Source organism: Nymphalis io, chromosome 14 (genome assembly GCF_905147045.1).
Source record: "Nymphalis io chromosome 14, ilAglIoxx1.1, whole genome shotgun sequence".
Taxonomy (NCBI): domain Eukaryota; kingdom Metazoa; phylum Arthropoda; class Insecta; order Lepidoptera; family Nymphalidae; genus Nymphalis; species Nymphalis io.
The window spans coordinates 12,015,366-12,033,101 of NC_065901.1; the positions used below are offsets into that span (position 1 = coordinate 12,015,366).

Below are 17,736 nucleotides of genomic sequence, written 5' to 3' on the forward strand. Positions count from 1 at the left end.
CATAAAACTTTATTATATATATTCTCGAAACTTTCTTTTCTCCATTTCTGTTTTTTATTGCGGTCATATAGAAACGTTGATTTAATTTCCCAGACTAGGGCTTATATATGAAAAAGGTCATGAACCGCATTTTTCTGCAAATCATCATGCAAATTTAAAACTACCTCTTACGTAGTAGATTCCTAATTACCATAACTAATATCAAATTAATAATCTTCATTGTCAATCTCAATCTTCATTGTGATTGAAGGTCGTATATCGTCTCGACCGGTTTTATTTATCTATAAATACTGCAGCGCGTAAATAAAAAATAAATAAATTTATACTAATATTATAAAGAGTTAAAGTTTGTGAGGTTGTAGGGGGTAATCTCTGGATCAACTAAACCGATTTTAAAAATTCTTTTACCAATAGAAAGCCACGTTATTTGTGAGTGTCATAGGCTATATATTAACCCAAAAATTAAAAAACTTTTTCGTAATAGTGGGATTTGCAAAGTAACTCGGAAAAAAACGGTCGAACGAAAACGTTTCTTACGAACACGGCCTTAACGATGTATATGCGATGTATATATGATTAAGTTCTAGGGAAAAGTTGTAGAGCTTGATAATGCCTACAAAAAAGTCAACGACAGCTTATTATGTCTAACTTTTATATTTAAGTCACAAAAAGTAGTTTTTTATATTAAAAACATATTTAAATCATTAGATCATGTTTCATCTCAAGAGACACTAGACAACTGCGCAGGACATATTATAATGCACAAGTGTGTGCGCAAATGTATGTGCAGACTATTCTTTCACTATCATAATTCGATGGGACGGCAATCCGACATGACCGGAAAGAGTTCAGACACAAAACGGCTTTACGTGCTTTCCGAGGCACTGGGGTGTACACACTTCCAACCTGACCCCAAACAGAAAAACTCAATAAACTTTTTATTGATCCGACTTGGAGTTTACCTCCAGGACCTCCGGCTTTATATCTTGGCTAGTGACTTGACCAACGAGGCAAGCAAAACTGAATTAACTTATGTATTTTATATATAAAAATAAATGTTGATTTTGTAAAAATCAATCAGTATATATAACGTTATTTTTTTTAAATGAAATAATTAATAACGTCATTCTCGAAATATCTCGTTCGGTAACGGTTAACGTTTAAAGGCTCGATATGCAGTGGTTAATTTTTATCTTTTTTTTTTGCATCGGTTCTCTTTATTTGCATAAACTTTTTTTTTCCTCCTTATTTAATTGAGATCACGAAAACACTTATCACGACCTAACATATATTAGGTAGTTTTGTAAAATACTTTAAAATAACTTTATTGACTTGATCGTATTATTGTGAAATTGTTGCTATTTCGTTAGCTGGTTGAAATTTATACCTACTGAATTAACAATTGATGTTCGCCTTTTTTAATAATACTTTCGATAAAGTTCAATGGCTCAGTGGATAGATATTCAAATTTTAAAAATAATGTTTTAAATGGGTTAATTATAGGCAAGATAACGCTTAGTATAAAATATAACTTTTTAAAATTGTCTAATTAATCCATATTTGTTTACATTTATAAAGTTCGAGTTGTTTGTCCTTTTAATTGTTATGAATATACATTAAAGTATGACTAATAATATTTAATAAATCATAGTGCAATTAACTTACGATTAAGAATGTTTATATTTTATTGACTATACGCTGCTGCGTCTGCGTCTGCGTCTTCGTTCGGAATAAATTTGATACATATATATTTTTACAATTTTGTCGAGCCGGTTGGCGTGGTTGGTAGATACTTGCCTTTGGCGACAAAGGTTATGGGTTCGATTCCCACACAGGACGGACATTTGTGTGTATGAACATGCCTGTTTGTCCTAAGTCTGGGTGTATTTATCTATATAAGTATGTATTTACAAAAGAAAAGTAGTTTATGTAGTATATGAGTTGTCTGGTTTCCATAGTACAAGCTCTGCTTAATTTGGGATTAGATGGCTGTGTGTGAATAATGTCCCAGGATATTATTACTATTATATATTTTTTTATAATTATGTTTTAAAAACTTTTAACTATTTTGACACGCAATGCATGAAACGGCATATGTAATAAGCAACCACGTTTATTTTCATATTTTGTATTTAACCTAACTGTTCTAGAAAATGCCTTCCGCAATTAATATTTGGACTTATAATTAATGCATGTAAAAAGATGGCCTCGTTTCTAATTTATAATGTGTTTTGATTAACTGTTTCGTTGGTCTAGTGGCTAGTTATGTGGCTGCAAATTCTATGGCCCTCGGATCAAATCCTGGGTCGTTGCAATAAAATTCGTTGATTTTTCTGTCGAGATATATTCATAGGCAGCAAGAGATGGAAGTTGGCAGTGTTTCAAACGCACGTTAAGCCGCGCTCTCTCTCTCTCTCTTTCCGTACCTACCTTACTTAATGTAAGAAAGCAAAATTTAAAGCTGACCTTAAACGATAGATATCTATGTAAATGGCACTGTCAATAAAAATGACACTACGTCTTTTTTAGGAATTACTTTAGACTCAAAACTTCAGTAGAATCCTCACCTATCGTCCCTAACACACTGCCATGGGACACTCGGCTCCGGAGTATCCGCGGTTAGAAATGTTAGACAACTGGCATTGATACTATTTTGGTTACTTTCATAGTATTGTTCTTTCGGCATTTTACTTTGGGGTAACAACAGATAATGAAACAATTTTTATTCTGCAAAAAAGAGCTGCGCGATATATTTATAATCTTTGAGCGCAGAACTCACTTCGAGATGTTTTCAAGATGGTTATACTTACAGTGGGGTCACAATATGCTGTGTACAACAATATTATGTATATTCACAATAATATATATCATTTTGAAAGAAACAGTGACGATCATTACATAAACACGAGGAGTAGAGATAAACAACACCTAGTTTTCGGCTTTGCAAAGTCAACAAATCTTATATTTACCTACCTACCTATATTTACCTACTTACCTACTGATGGTAGGGCTTTGTGCAAGCTCGTCTGGGTAAGTACCACCCACTCATCAGATATTCTACCGCAAAACAGTAATACTTGATATTGTTGTGTTCCGGTGTGAAGGGTGAGTGAGCCAGTGTAATTACAGGCACAAGGGACATAAAATCTTAGTTCCCAAGGTTGGTAGCGCATTGGCTATAAGCGATGGTTGACATTTCTTACAATGCCAATGTCTAAGGGCGTTTGGTGTCCACTTACCATCAGGTGGCCCATATGCTCGTCCACCTTCCTATTCTATAAAAAAAAATGATAAAAAGCGTGGAGTTAGTATTTATTGAATTCCTAGCAACATCTATGTCTGTAATTAAAACAATGAAAAAAGTAACATCAGAGTTTCTTGCCGGTTCTTCTTGATAGAATCTACATTCCGTACCGGTGGTAGATTTGCATTTAAATCAGCTGTCCCCGTCTTCAACGGTGTCCTAAGTCGAGGGGCGGCCTCACAGTAGGCATCCTTAGGACGTCCGTTTCCCCCAACATCCGGCTTGAGTTCAACGCGCCCATCCCGCCCGTTGACGCTGTAGAGGCCACAAGGGCCAACAGCAATACACAATCCGAAAAAAAAGTAAAAGTTTAATTCAATGCAGTAACGTGACGATTCAAAAGTGCCCCTGAATAAAATAATATTTTATTTAATATGTCGACGAACCGGTTGGCGTGGTTGGTAGATGCTTGCCTTTCACGCCGAAGGTTGTGGATTCGATTCCCACCCAGGACAGATATTTGTGTGCATGAACATGTCTGTTTGTCCTGAGTCTGGGTGTAATTATCAATATAAGTATGTTTTTACAAAAGAAAAATAGTATATGTAGTATATCAGTTGTCTGGTTTCCATAGTACAAGCTTTGTACAAGCTTAATTTGGGATCAGATGGCCGTGTGTGAAAAAAATGTCCCAGGATATTATATTATATATTATTATATTAATATTGTTTAGCTGGAAAATGTTAAAAGTTTTACAAATATCAAATATTAGGTATGCGATCATTAGTGGAACTCGTTTCGCGATTTCGACATATGCGTATGTATATGAGAGATTTATATAAGGAAGTAAGCGAACTTATTAATATTGTAAATATTTGTGTGTGGATGCTTTCTACGAAATGATGATCGCATGATTAGACGGATTCTAACTAAATTAAGGATAGTAAAACTTAAATTTTCTAAAATATTATACATATATGTTTTTCTGCGTGTCATCCTTGCCGAGAGCCGAGATGGCCCAGAGGTAAGAACGCATCTTAACCGATGATCGTAGGTTCAAACCGGGCAAGCACCACTGAATTTTCGTGTGCTTAATTTGTGATCATAATCCATCTCGTGCTTTACGGTGACGGAAAACATCGTGAGGAAACCTGCATATATCTAATTTCACTGAAATTCTGCCACATGCGTATTCCACCAACCCACATTGGAGCAGCGTGGTGGAATAAGCTCCAAACCATCTCCTCAAAAACAGGAGAGGAGAGGAGGCCCTTTAGTCTAGCAGTGGGACATTCACAGGCTGTTACCGTCATGATTTTTTGTTTATTTAAAAATATATTGATACATTTAAAATAAAGCGTCGCGAATCGAATATAAATGACGTTAAACGAAACCTAAACTTTCTCGTTTTTAAAACTCTAAGGATATCCGACTGGACTGACCATAGTGATATTTTGGTTAACCGCGACTCGCAGTATGCGCGCTATAAACTGACCGAACAGAAATTAGTCACAAATGGCTGCGTAGATGTCGTTTTTAGGATTCCGTACTCTCAAACTCACGAAGTTCGTCTTTTGATCACAATGCTTTATATCTTCAGCGTTACAATAGATAATATACATATAACAGTGTCAATATACACTGGTGGTAGGGCTTTGTGCAAGCTCGTCTGGGTAGGTACCACCCACTCATCAGATATTCTACCGCAAAACAGCAATACTTGATATTGTCGTGTTCCGGTTTGAAGGGTGAGTGAGCCAGTGTAATTACAGGCACAAGGGACATAAAATCTTAGTTCCCAAGGTTGGTGGCGCATTGGATATGTAAGCGATGGTTGACATTTCTTACAATGCTAATGTCTAAGAGCGTTGGTGACCACTTACCATCAGGTGGCCCATATGCTCGTCCGCCTTCCTAATCTATAAAAAAAAAAAAAAAAATATATATATATATTCATAAAATACTTGTTACTATTTTTTATTTATGTAAAATAGGTAGTAAGGGCCAACCAAGCCTTTCCAACACCGGCTTTCTTATCCTTTAAACCGGAACACTAAGTATTGCCGTTTGGCGGTGACCAAGTCATACGGTCTTTCCTAAGAGTAATAATAATATTTTTTTTTTATAAAATAGGAAGGCGGACGTGCATATGGGCCACCTGATTGTAAGTGGTCCCCAACGCCCATAGACATTGGCATTGTAAGAAATGTTAACCATCGCTTACATCACCAATGCGCCACCAACCTTGGACATTAAGATGTTATGTCCCTTGTGCCTGTAATTACACTGGCTCACTCACCCTTCAATCCGGAACACAACAATACCAAGTACTGCTGTTTTGCGGTAGAATATCTGATGAGTGGGTGGTACCTACCCAGACGAGCTTGCACAAAGCCCTACCACCAGTAAAAATAAATAATATTAATAAAGCATAATACAAGGGCGATGCGGAACCTTTAGTGCGTACGAAAAACGTACGATATTGTTCGTTTTATCGTGGGCAGCTGACGCATCGATTAGTTCGTGACCACTAAAGACGGTCTGTTTCTGAAATATCGAAAAAAATATGATATCGAGTAAATACAAATATCTATCTTTTATCTATATAAATAAAACGCATGTATGTTTCAATGTCGTTCGAATGTATGTTCGTTTGTCTTCAATGCGTTCCTACACCAATCATCTGATTATGATAAAACTTTGGTGAGCTAATGAAGATTGATAGATAACATAAAAAATGCGGACCAAGACGTAAAAAAACCGGTTATTGACAAAAACAAACTTTTAGAAACTACGTCGATTAGATAATACATCCGTAACTCAGCAGAGCCTTCGATTATATTAGACTTATCTTGGACGAGCAGGAAATTGGTGCGAATATCAATGAACTACATTTTCCATAAATAGTAAATTATATCCATTACGTTGCGAACGTTAATTAGCGAGCGAGTGAACACGCCCTTTATATCCACTATATACTGTGAGGTCTGACCTATTTAGATAAACTACAAATCCTTACCAAGAGAGGCCTTTTAGATGATTATAGTATTTTCATCAACATTGTTGCATTTTAAAAATGTGTAACCACTATATTTTTTTAAATTTGATTTAACTTCATGTACATAGATCATATGTATATATGTAATAATAATGTCCTGGGACATTTTTTCACACACGGCCATCTGACCCCAAATTATGCTTGTACAGGGCTTGTACTATGGAAACCAGACAACTGATATACTACATATACTATTTTTTTCTTTTGTAAACACATACTTTTATAGATAATTACACCCAGACTCAGGACTAACAGACATGTTCATGCACACAAATATCTGTCCTGGGTGGGAATCGAACCTTCGGTGTGTAAGGCAAGCATCTACCAACCACGCCAAGTAATCGTAATCAATTGTTAACGTTTTAGAATATCGCACTCTTGTCGGTCTTGCGGCTTTTGTGATCTTCCTCCAGCGACTTCTAATAATGGCATTGCGAGAACATGGTATCATGATATCAGAATGTGCCATAAGTTCATAAATAAAAGCTGGTTTATTAAAAAAAACTTTTTATCTATATGACACTATCAATGTTCTCAAAACATAAATCCAAAATAATAAATTGGTTTTTTATATAATAAATAATCAAATATATTTTTACAGTAATAATTTTTTGTTTATAAAATATGACTAACTCGCCTTGTCATATATTGTCAATTTATAACTACATACTTGTATTTCCTTCGACGATGTTTATCAAGAGAAACTGGAATGTACGATTTAAACGATCAGTGCTCTTTCAACCTTGCTACAGTCAAGTGTTAACTAATCGTCTATATTATTAAAGAATATTAATTCTCGCATCTATGTTAAATATATTTGCAGTCGTAACAGAATGTCAATACACTATTCGAAACTGTTTTATAGAAATAAAAACAATAAATACTCTTTCATTTTAATTCATTAGCGTAAATTAAAAAAAAATGGGTAATTCGACCAGTTCGTTGCGTGTTTATAAAAAGTGGTGTTCGTTTGTGCAAAAGATACGTTGTGTGTTTGAAAAGGGTATGTTCGATCTCCGCGTGTGGCCCGGTATGGAGGGAAGCGAGAGGACGCCAGGGAAGGCGCCGGACCGCGGGAAGGAACAAATGCAGAGATTGGCTAAATTAGCCAAGAAACATCGTAACGGACATATTCCGAAGGTAAGTCAAATTATTAGTAATTAAACTATAAGACATTTTTATAACTTATCAATAAAATCAAATTATTCCAATATACTTTTACGAATACTGTTAAATTAAGTCTCCCGATATAAAAATGGTTCGGCAGAAATAACTGCCGATAAAAACGCACTCGAATATGAAACATTTAAAAAAATCAACAAAAGATACGTCGTATAAATTAAATACATTTAGTTATATTCTACACGAGATCCAGAAAATGTTTCCATGTTATTTTTTATATATCCGATAATATTGATATTGATACGGAGTGCATAGACTTTACTTATGATATGATTTTTAATGACAAGTTGAAATTTAATCAGAGGCAGTTCAAGTACTTACAGTTAGCAGAGTTTTAATAAAAAAATTTTATCGCCAAACAGCAATACTGTAACACGAAATAAATTGAACACAAGTGTTTTGCAGAACCTTAAAGTTTTCTCAATGTCACGTCTTACATCCGAATGTTGTAGAAGAGATCACAAATTTTATAATATGGCACCAATTTTTTATTTTAATTACTATTCAATAATACGAATACCCGCCATAAAATACCTACGAATATAAAATATTAAACACACGTTTAACAAGCCCAGTATCTATATTTTTCTAGTGATATATTTGTATAAAATAGGTAGGTGAACGAGATATGGGCCAACTGAGAGTATGTAGTCACCAACGCCTATAGACATTGGCATTGTGAGAAATGTTAGCCATCGCTTACATCGCCAATGTGCCACTAACCTTGGGAACTAAGATGTTATGTCCCTTGTACCTGTAATTACACTCTTCAAAACGGAACACAACAATACCAAGTACTGCTGTTTTGCGGTAGGATATATGATGTTACCTACCCAGACGAGCTTGCACAGAGACCTACCACCAGTAAACTTTTTTAGTGACTATGTGAATATACATCCTTAATATGATAATAATATTTAAGTATTGTAGAAATTTACTTCTTGGTAGGGCTTTGTGCAAGCCCACCTTGGTACATGCACCCTCGCATCACATTATCTAACGCCAAACACCAATATGACTGTGGCGCATTGGGGATGTTAGAAATGGTTAATCTTTCTTACAGAGCAATGTCTATGGACGGTGGTGACTTATCATTAGGTAACTAATTTGCCAGTATACTTTTTAGTCTATTTTTAATTTAAAAAAAAGAATAATAAATGCTTTCAGGTGGACTGGTTAGACAGACTGACGTTTCGTGAAATAGAAATGATCAACGAGAAGGAGAAGCGGAACTCGAACTACATGTATTTGATGATTGAATTTCCGACGGTTCAAATAGATGGCATTAATGTAAGTCTATGTTTGTACTGTATAAACTGTCCGGATAATATCAGGTAAGCGTAAGAACCGACAGACAAATTCTTCCGTCGGTTGAACCCTAATCACTATTAAACCTCAGAACCGATTTTAGGTATATAAATTTACAAGAAAATTCGGGATCTTTGGGTGGAAAAAAGTCGATTAGAATAGCTAGCAATTTATCTTTCTCAGTTTTATTGCGATATATAACCATTACGCTTCCAAGATAAAATATATAAACAAAAAAAAACTAAATGATATTAATAATTCAAGAAATTATCAGGAGTTTAGTATTTGGATAACTCTCGCCTCGGAAAGTAAAGATTTCTATCACAAGTAATCAGGTACGGTTCTCACCGCTTGTATCTTGTTTGCCGTTCTACTCCTATACCATTCTATCATGATAAAAGTGAAGGAATAGAGTGCACTTGAGGTTTCGCATACACGCAGAATAACATGTCCCGTGCAAATGGTTACCCTTGAAAATTGCCACCGCGACCGAACAGAGAACATTAATGAAGATTATAAATTATCAAAAACGGGTTTCCTTGAATCACGTTTTATCATTATGCAAGTAATGCATTCAAAAACATTTTTTATACAGATTGCATTATGGTGCATAATTACTCAAAACATTTAATTGTCTGTTACGTAATATTATAGCTAACGATTTATACGTAAAACTAATGATGTATCTCGTCCACAGCACGCCGTTGTGTACTACGAACAAGACGGTGACGAAATGTATCAGTTCAGAGCACAAGCTGAAATTGTCACCGTGCCCGACTACGAGATACTGCAGGTATGTTTTATCTGTGCCATTCGACGTTGTTTTATTAACCGGTGTTCGCTTGGTGGTCGAAATTCGACGATGGTCATTATTGAAATAATAGAGTATTGGTGGTAGGTGCCTACCGCCAAACAGCAATACTAAGTATCGTTGTATTAGTTAAGCCTGTTAATCTCAAATATTATCTAAATACATAATAATTGGTAATATCAAACGTGCGTTGAATGTGCACTGAATTTTCATGTGCTTAATTTGTGATTATAATTCATCTCGTGCTTTACGGTGAAGGAAAACATCGTGAGGAAACCTGCATGTGTCTTATTTCACTGAAATTCTGCCACATGTGTATTCCACCAACCCGCATTGGAGCAGCGTGGTGGAATAAGCTCCAAACCTTCTCCTCAAAAAGAGGAGAGGAGGCCTTTAGCCCAGCTGTGGGACATTCACATTGCATCGTTATTATTTTGTAAGCAAATATACGATATGGCTCTTAGCAACCTGTTATACATTTATGGTATTTTTTGGTATAAACCAGAGAGACTGGCTGCCCAATCAGCCACCTGTTAGCGAGTACCCTACCGCCCATAAACATTAGCGCCAATGCGCCAACAACCTTGGGAACTAAGGTGTTTGGCCTTCAAACACATGTCAATAACTACTATACAAAACTATAATACATATCACACAGTAATAAAAATAATGAAACATTACAATATAGGTAGACATATGCATACATTTTATAAATTGAATTTAAATAAGTAACTATCAACAAGATGGCGAGAATATATTTGACAATAAATTACAGATAAAATTTAATTGCAAAAAAAAAAAAAAACTAATATATTATTTTTAAACATTCTTCCTTATTTAATAAATGAATATAAGGCGGAATGTTAAAAATTTTAAAGTAATTATGAATTCTGTGTGTCATATGAAACAATTATTAATATAATTATTATTAATGCTTCTTATCTAATAGATTTAAAACGAGAACATCTGCCCAATGTCTAACAATGGGAACATTTATTTGATTTCCAAGAGCTTTTATACTGAAACGTTAAATATTTTAATCTTATCGCGTTTATAAATGTTAAACAATTTTAAATATGGCGGCCACATCTCTGATATGATGTAAGCTTTATTTAAAGATGCTCGAAGATTCTTAAGTATTATTTAAATTAATTATATTATATACTTATCAAATTGTTTGGAAGTTAGATAGCCTTCAATCGTAATTAGTGCAATTTGTGCAACACAAACACATGTATATAAACATATGTATAAATTATTTATATATTTGTTTGTGAGCAATATTTCATCGCGGACGGCGCACGCAATAATTAGCTAATGATGGGAGCTTTTGTATTCCATAATTTTGTAAAAAAAAATATGCGTATATTATTTACTTAGAAATAAAAAATATACTTAATTCAAGTAGGCGAATGTAGAAGAGACAGTTTTGGGTAAATAATAACTAATAATGGCGTCGTGAACAAAATTATTAAAAATTAATAAGAAATAAATATTTCCAAACACTCTTAACTTAAGTAATTTTTAATAACACGCGTAAACAATTAAGGTCAGGTGCATGTAATAGGCACGATGACAGTATTAAAGAATTAAAAAATAAATGATTTTTGAGAAGAAACTATTTTATAAGGATTCTAAAAAATGATCCCATTTTAATACACATTGAGATTAATAAGATTTTTAATAAAATAAAAGTAGAAAATTCTGCAATCGGCCATTTTATTTAAAACACCAATTAGAGCGAATGACGTCACGCCTCTGTATCTATAACCGTTTCTCTTGAACAGTTGTTGTGTTTACGCGTTTCAAAATTATTTTGCATCATTTAATTAGTTGAGTCGTTGATTATTCGCGTTTTTGTAAAGGAAATAAAACATCCAAGATCTATCAATGATCCAGGATTTGTTGATGTTAGGAGATTTTCTTTCATCAAATAAAGACTTTTGCTCATCTGAATTTCGAAATGTGAAAACTTTCTTGTAAGTACATTTTTATTTATTTTTAGTGTTGTCACAGGTTTTTTTATGTTAGCTATATAGTAATCGCTTCGATACTTGCATATGAAGAGCCAGATATTTTTACCAGTAAGAACTTTTAAGACAATATTTCATTTAGCTCCACAAGTACTGAATTTGCGAATTTACATATTTACGAATACTTCTATAAATCTAAATATATAATAAATCTTTATGAATCTCATACTTTCTTTTAATTGCTTTTCACATTTTTCAAGAACCATCATCTTTCGTTGCTTATATATAGTCGTTCTGCTTCTGTAGATTGTTCTTCGATATGATTGGCATTCGAATGTATTTTTACACAGAGGGACCGCACACCACTTGTAAACTTTGGAATTCATTTTTAACCTTAGGAAATACGCAATATTTTCTGCCTTTCTTCGTTGAGTGTAGACATAATACAACATTTACTGTCGTTTATTGAGGCGTGACGTCACGTGCAGGCGCCATGACACCTGCGGGTGTTTTCGAGCGAAATTCAAAATAGGTAAACGAAAATGCAATTATTTGCGTAAACAGTTAGTTTATTACTGAAATAAAATTATTTTCAGTAATAGTAGACATGTCACCTTCATTATAGAAGGTTATTTCAAAATCAGTCATCATGCCTATTGTCATTATTTCATTGACATAACTTTATTATTAAATAAATCGTTCGCGTAAGATTTGTCAATGAAAACAAATTGAAGATCATTCTTGCGCTATAATAACTTTAATTAAAAAGTCTAAAATTTATTAATTAAAAATAAATTGCTCCAATTTTTTTATATAATCGTACCGTGGGAAAGAATGTATACTTGTGTATATAATGTACAACTCTTAAATTGTAAAAATTATATTTGAAATTTATAAATCTAATTTAAATAATTCTAAAGTAAGAGTAATATTAATACCGGATGTCACTTTGCTTGTCGACAAGAGCCTTTTTTTTATTTACATTTTAATATTGGGTTAATGTGTTTCTTGTAAAAAATATAAAAAATATATACGTTTAAAGATTGATGATATTGTTTCGAAAATATTTAAGAAATAAATTCATGAGCGATGACGAAAATTAACAAGCCTTTAGGTATTACTACAATAACTAAATCAAAGTAATTGAAAATAATAAAAAAAAAATTTGACATAGTTATCTTTTGTAATAATAATAATTGTGTAAGTACTAATTGAGTTTACAAGATACAATGTCTTTTATGTGAATAGTGATGTTCAATAAATCATACAAAATTGAAAACTAATCATTTTTTTGTCATGAAATAAATGCTATTTTAAAAAAAAAAAAATCCTAAGTAATTTTTACTATTCTAGTAGAAGGAACGCGTCAAAGAAACGATTGAGTGATAAATGATTGACGTATATCTGTAGTTTAGTAATGGTGTGATCGTTCAATTTTGTTATTGAGGCGTCCATTACGTTATTGGCCGTGACTGTCCAATTACCATTAAGATTCCAGTTAAATTACTAAATCTGTCATAGATCTGTCATAGAAGCTAAGGATAGATAGATATTTTTTATGGAGAGTCAATAGACCCACTGTATTAGTTTTTTTATGGTATTAGTAGGGCAAATGGACCACCTGATGTTAATTGGTCACCGCCGTCCATAGACATTGGCGATGTAAGAAATATTAACCATTCCTTACATCGCCAATCGTCACCAACCTTGGGAACGAAGTTGTTACTATGTATTGCTGCTTAGCGGCAGAATATATAATGAGCGGGCGGTACCTACCCAGACGGGCTCACACAAACCCTACCACCGAGATTAGGCCTTAGTTACGTTCCCTTACCGTGTCCCACATTGCCGACGTCGTCGCAGGAGAACCTGGTGGAGTCGAAGCAGCACCGGCTGGCGCGCTCGCTGCGCTGCGCCGTGCCGGGCCGCGACGCCAAGCCGTCGGCGGCCGAGCGCGACCAGCTCGCCGCGCTGCTGGCCGCGCCCGCCGTGCTCTCCGCGCTGTCCGCCGACGACCAGGACCTGCTCTGGAAGTACCGGTACCGAAATGCCGTCCCGACGGTCTCATACTAACTCCACCGTCGTCCGTGAACTTTCTCAACACCAGACTTATGGGCCAACACGAGTAATCGTTATCGATTGACAAATTTGGTTGCAAAAAACACCAAAAAGTATAGAAGTTCCGTGAGTAATTGTAGAAATATACGAATAAATCGCACGCATAAGTGCATTTGTCTTATCGTATCGTGTGTTAAATAATAATACCATTGTGTCAAAAACGTAAACAAAAAATTGGCATAATAAATATCTGACATATTTGAAAAAAGAGAGTTGGACACATTCTAAAATGAGCCACGCCCCCAAACCTCGCTTTATTTTCGAGATGTCTTCTAGTAGCTTACAAAATTTTTCATAATTTTATAACTTTAACTTATTTTTGATAGTCTTCAAATGAATCTGTATAAATAAGAGGGAACAATTGATATTCACGATACGAATGGTATTATTTTCAGATTCTATTTATCATCACACCGTCGAGCGCTTACCAAGTTCCTGGCGTGCGTTAATTGGAATCGACCAGGTAATTAATAGATCATATTTATATTATAATAATCAAACGTTCATTGCAGATCACAAATCGAAACAAAGATAAGGCACCACCATTGGCCCTTATTATTTATTATATATATTATACATATTTTAATTCTCATAGATTACCTTATTATACTTACGATACTAATGAAACGGAATAATAATGACATTTCCATTACAGGTGAAGTTAGACAAGCGTTGTCTATGATGAAGCAATGGGCGCCGATGGATGTCGAAGATGCCTTAGAGCTACTGACACCGAAGTTCACGCATCCGGCTGTCAGAAAGTAAGTAGATGAAACGATTTAGCAAATACATCTGGTAAGATTTTTTTTTCTAGTATAGGTTGGCGGACGATCATATGGACCACCTGATGGTAAGTGGTCACCAACACCCATAGACATTGGCATTGTAAGAAATGTTAACCATCGCTTACATCGCCAATGCGCCATCAACCTTGGGAACTAAGATTTTATGTCCCTTGTGCCTGTAATTACACTGGCTCACTCACCCTTCAAACCGGAACACAACAATACCAAGTACTGCTGTTTTGCGGTAGAAAATCTGATGAGTGGGTGGTACCTACCCAGACGAGCTCGCACAAAGCCCTACCACCAGTAAATATTATATATAGTAATAAAGATCACATTGTAGATAAAGATCGATTTTTGTAACTAATATTCTGCTGCGTTTTTTTTTTTGTAAGTCTGGTATGGCAGATTTGGTTACAGACCCGGATTTAGAGATCCAAGGCACTTTGTTATTGAGTACTTTGTAGGCCTAGGTATCCGGGGCTGCTTAATTAGGCACCACTGCATTTCATGTGATTAATATGTTTTTATAATTAAAAATTGTGATTGAAAATATCAGGAAGAAACGTATCAATAAAAATTCTATCAGAACATTTTGCATCGATCCGTTTTGGAGCAGCGTGGTGGAATAAACTTCAATATCTTCTCCCTCCTTCTCCCTCGGTAGGAGTGGAGACCTAAGTGTGACATTTACAGGTTACTTGTTACAGATATGCAATATCGAGGTTGAAACAAGCGCCCGATGAAGATCTACTACTTTACCTCCTACAATTGGTGCAGGCTTTGAAGTACGAGGACTACAAAGAGATACACGAGGGTATGTTTCTCACCAATGCTATGATTGCGAAAGATTTTTTATTTGGGCTTGAATTATAAAGAAAGAAAGAAAATTGAACCATTTGTACTGGCTATTCGTAAATTTAATAGGCAACGTTAAAAATAGTTAGGGAATAGAAATTAAACTCATGTCAGAAACTTTGATAAATAAGGCATATTACTTAACATAATTTTGACGAGCCGGTTGGCGTGGTCGATGGATGCTTGCTTTTCACGCCGAAGGTTGTGTTCGATTCCCACCCAGGACAGATATTTGTGTGCATGAACGTGCATGATGTATGTTTGTCCTGAGTCTGGGTGTAGTTATCTATATAAGTATGTATTTACAAAAGAAAAATAGTATGTGTAGTATATCAGTTGTCTGGTTCCCATAGCACAAGCTCTGTACAAGCTTAGTTTGGGATCAGATGGCCGTGTGTAAAAAATGTCCCAGGATATTATTATTATTATATTATTATTATTATTTAAAAGATAAAAAAGCGTTTAGTTAATTTGTTGATTTCCAAGCAGCAGGACATGCTCAAGTAACTACTGAATATTTTGCAGATTTTTCTCAGTAGAATCTACATTCCGAACCGGTGTTTCTTTGCATCTATTTCAATACTATAACATGACGAATCAAAACCGAATAAAGAATTATTTGATTTGTTTATATTATACATACTAATAATATTTCCTAAAACATTTTTATAATGTTTTGTGTTCAGAGTATGCAAAAATATGCGGTAAGGAGGTGCCCGCGTATACCGATTCGGACGGGAAGTTGATGCAGAGCGGCCAAAGAGGCAGCCAGGCCAGTCTCCTCTCCGCGTCCAGTGAGTACGGCACCCTGTGTCACATCTCAACATTAGTGAGTTCGTAACTTGGTGAAATAAACAGTGATGCTACCCAGGAAACTGTGCCGCCTCCGTGTAGCATAGTCCAATAACAGGAGTAAAGACAAGTAAACAATTTTGACATTGAAAGGTCGCGATATCATTGGTCTAGAATAATCTATGGTATTCATTATGAATTCGCGAAAAGATGACGTTTTAACTGTCGGCGAAATTGTTGTCGGAACTTTGAGTGTAGCATTAAAATGGATACATAAGTAATTAAGTAGTAAGAGTAGTTTGGTGTTATAAAAAAGATATATTACTCAAGAATTGTTTGTTGTTCATAATTTTTTTTTTTTTTTTTATAAAATAGGAAGACGGACGAGCATATGGGCCACCTGATGGTAAGTGGTCACCAAACGCCCTTAGACATTGGCATTGTAAGAAATGTCAACCATCGCTTACATAGCCAATGCGCCACCAACCTTGAGAACTAAGATTTTATGTCCCTTGTACCTGTAATTACACTGGCTCACTCACCCTTGAAACCGGAACACAACAATAATAAGTACTGCTGTTTTGCTGTATAATATCTGATGAGTGGGTGGTACCTACCCAGACGAGCTTGCACAAAGCTCTACCACCAGTATACCACTAATACCACTTATATTTCATTTTGTATTTTTTTTTATAGAATAGGAAGGCGGACAAGCATATGGGCCACCTGATGGTAAGTGGTCACCAACGCCCATAGACAATGGCATTGTAAGAAATGTCAACCGTCGCTTACATAGCCAATACGCCACCAACCCTAGGAACTAAGATTAGTAATTACACTGGCTCACTCATTCTTCAAACCGGAACACAACAATACTAAGTACTGCTGTTTTGCGGTAGAATATCTGATGAGTGGGTGGTACCTACCCAGACGATGGCCGTGACGCGGCCCATATGCTCGTCCACCTTCCTATTCTATAAAAAAAAAAACAATTTGATTAAAACATATTTTTTTCGAGACGGATTCCGCTGCGCCGTCATATAAATGTATGTTTGTATGTTTTTTTAGCTTCTTCTTTGAAGGGAATGATAATATAGGCAACTCTATTTACTGCAAGGTTCCGTTACATTCGTTGTTTGACGTGTGTCAATAACGTCACCTGTTGCAGTGTTGACAACGAGCGAAATGACGTCATCGTCTACAAGCCGACATTCTGCTGAAGCTGTGGAGGAACCGGTCAGTGCCGACAGCACCATCGGTGATAACGACGAACACGGGTAATATTCTCATTTCATGTTACAATTCAATTCGACAGATGGCGCTTCTATCTTTATTTTAAAGTATAAATCAAACTGGCAACATTTTGCAGTTAGTCAACTCCGGTTACTCAATTGCATAGTCAGTAAAGTGAGTCGACTTAAACCACTTCTGGTGCTAAATTTTAAAACTTTGCATGTAAAATGTTGTTATACAATTGGTGAGCTCATAAGATATGTATGTCTGTGGGAATTAAATGATCGCCGCCTAGATATTTCTTTATCCTATTGAGAATTTAGATATTGTTATTACAAAAATAAATTCTTTTCCGGACCGATTGACTTATACGG

At 35.2% G+C, this 17,736-nt stretch overlaps 1 protein-coding gene across 1 annotated transcript in view; it reads left to right on the forward strand.

Annotated features, from left to right (window-relative positions):
• LOC126773204 (phosphatidylinositol 3-kinase catalytic subunit type 3) overlaps positions 1-17,736 on the forward strand; it is a 29,637-nt gene that overhangs the window by 2,792 nt on the left and 9,109 nt on the right. The window contains exons 4-12 of the mRNA XM_050493940.1: positions 7,305-7,442; positions 8,652-8,774; positions 9,490-9,585; positions 13,440-13,615; positions 14,090-14,157; positions 14,350-14,455; positions 15,190-15,296; positions 16,024-16,131; positions 17,298-17,406. Coding sequence (XP_050349897.1) covers positions 7,305-7,442; positions 8,652-8,774; positions 9,490-9,585; positions 13,440-13,615; positions 14,090-14,157; positions 14,350-14,455; positions 15,190-15,296; positions 16,024-16,131; positions 17,298-17,406 — 1,031 coding nt within the window. The remainder of the gene's footprint in view (positions 1-7,304; positions 7,443-8,651; positions 8,775-9,489; positions 9,586-13,439; positions 13,616-14,089; positions 14,158-14,349; positions 14,456-15,189; positions 15,297-16,023; positions 16,132-17,297; positions 17,407-17,736) is intronic.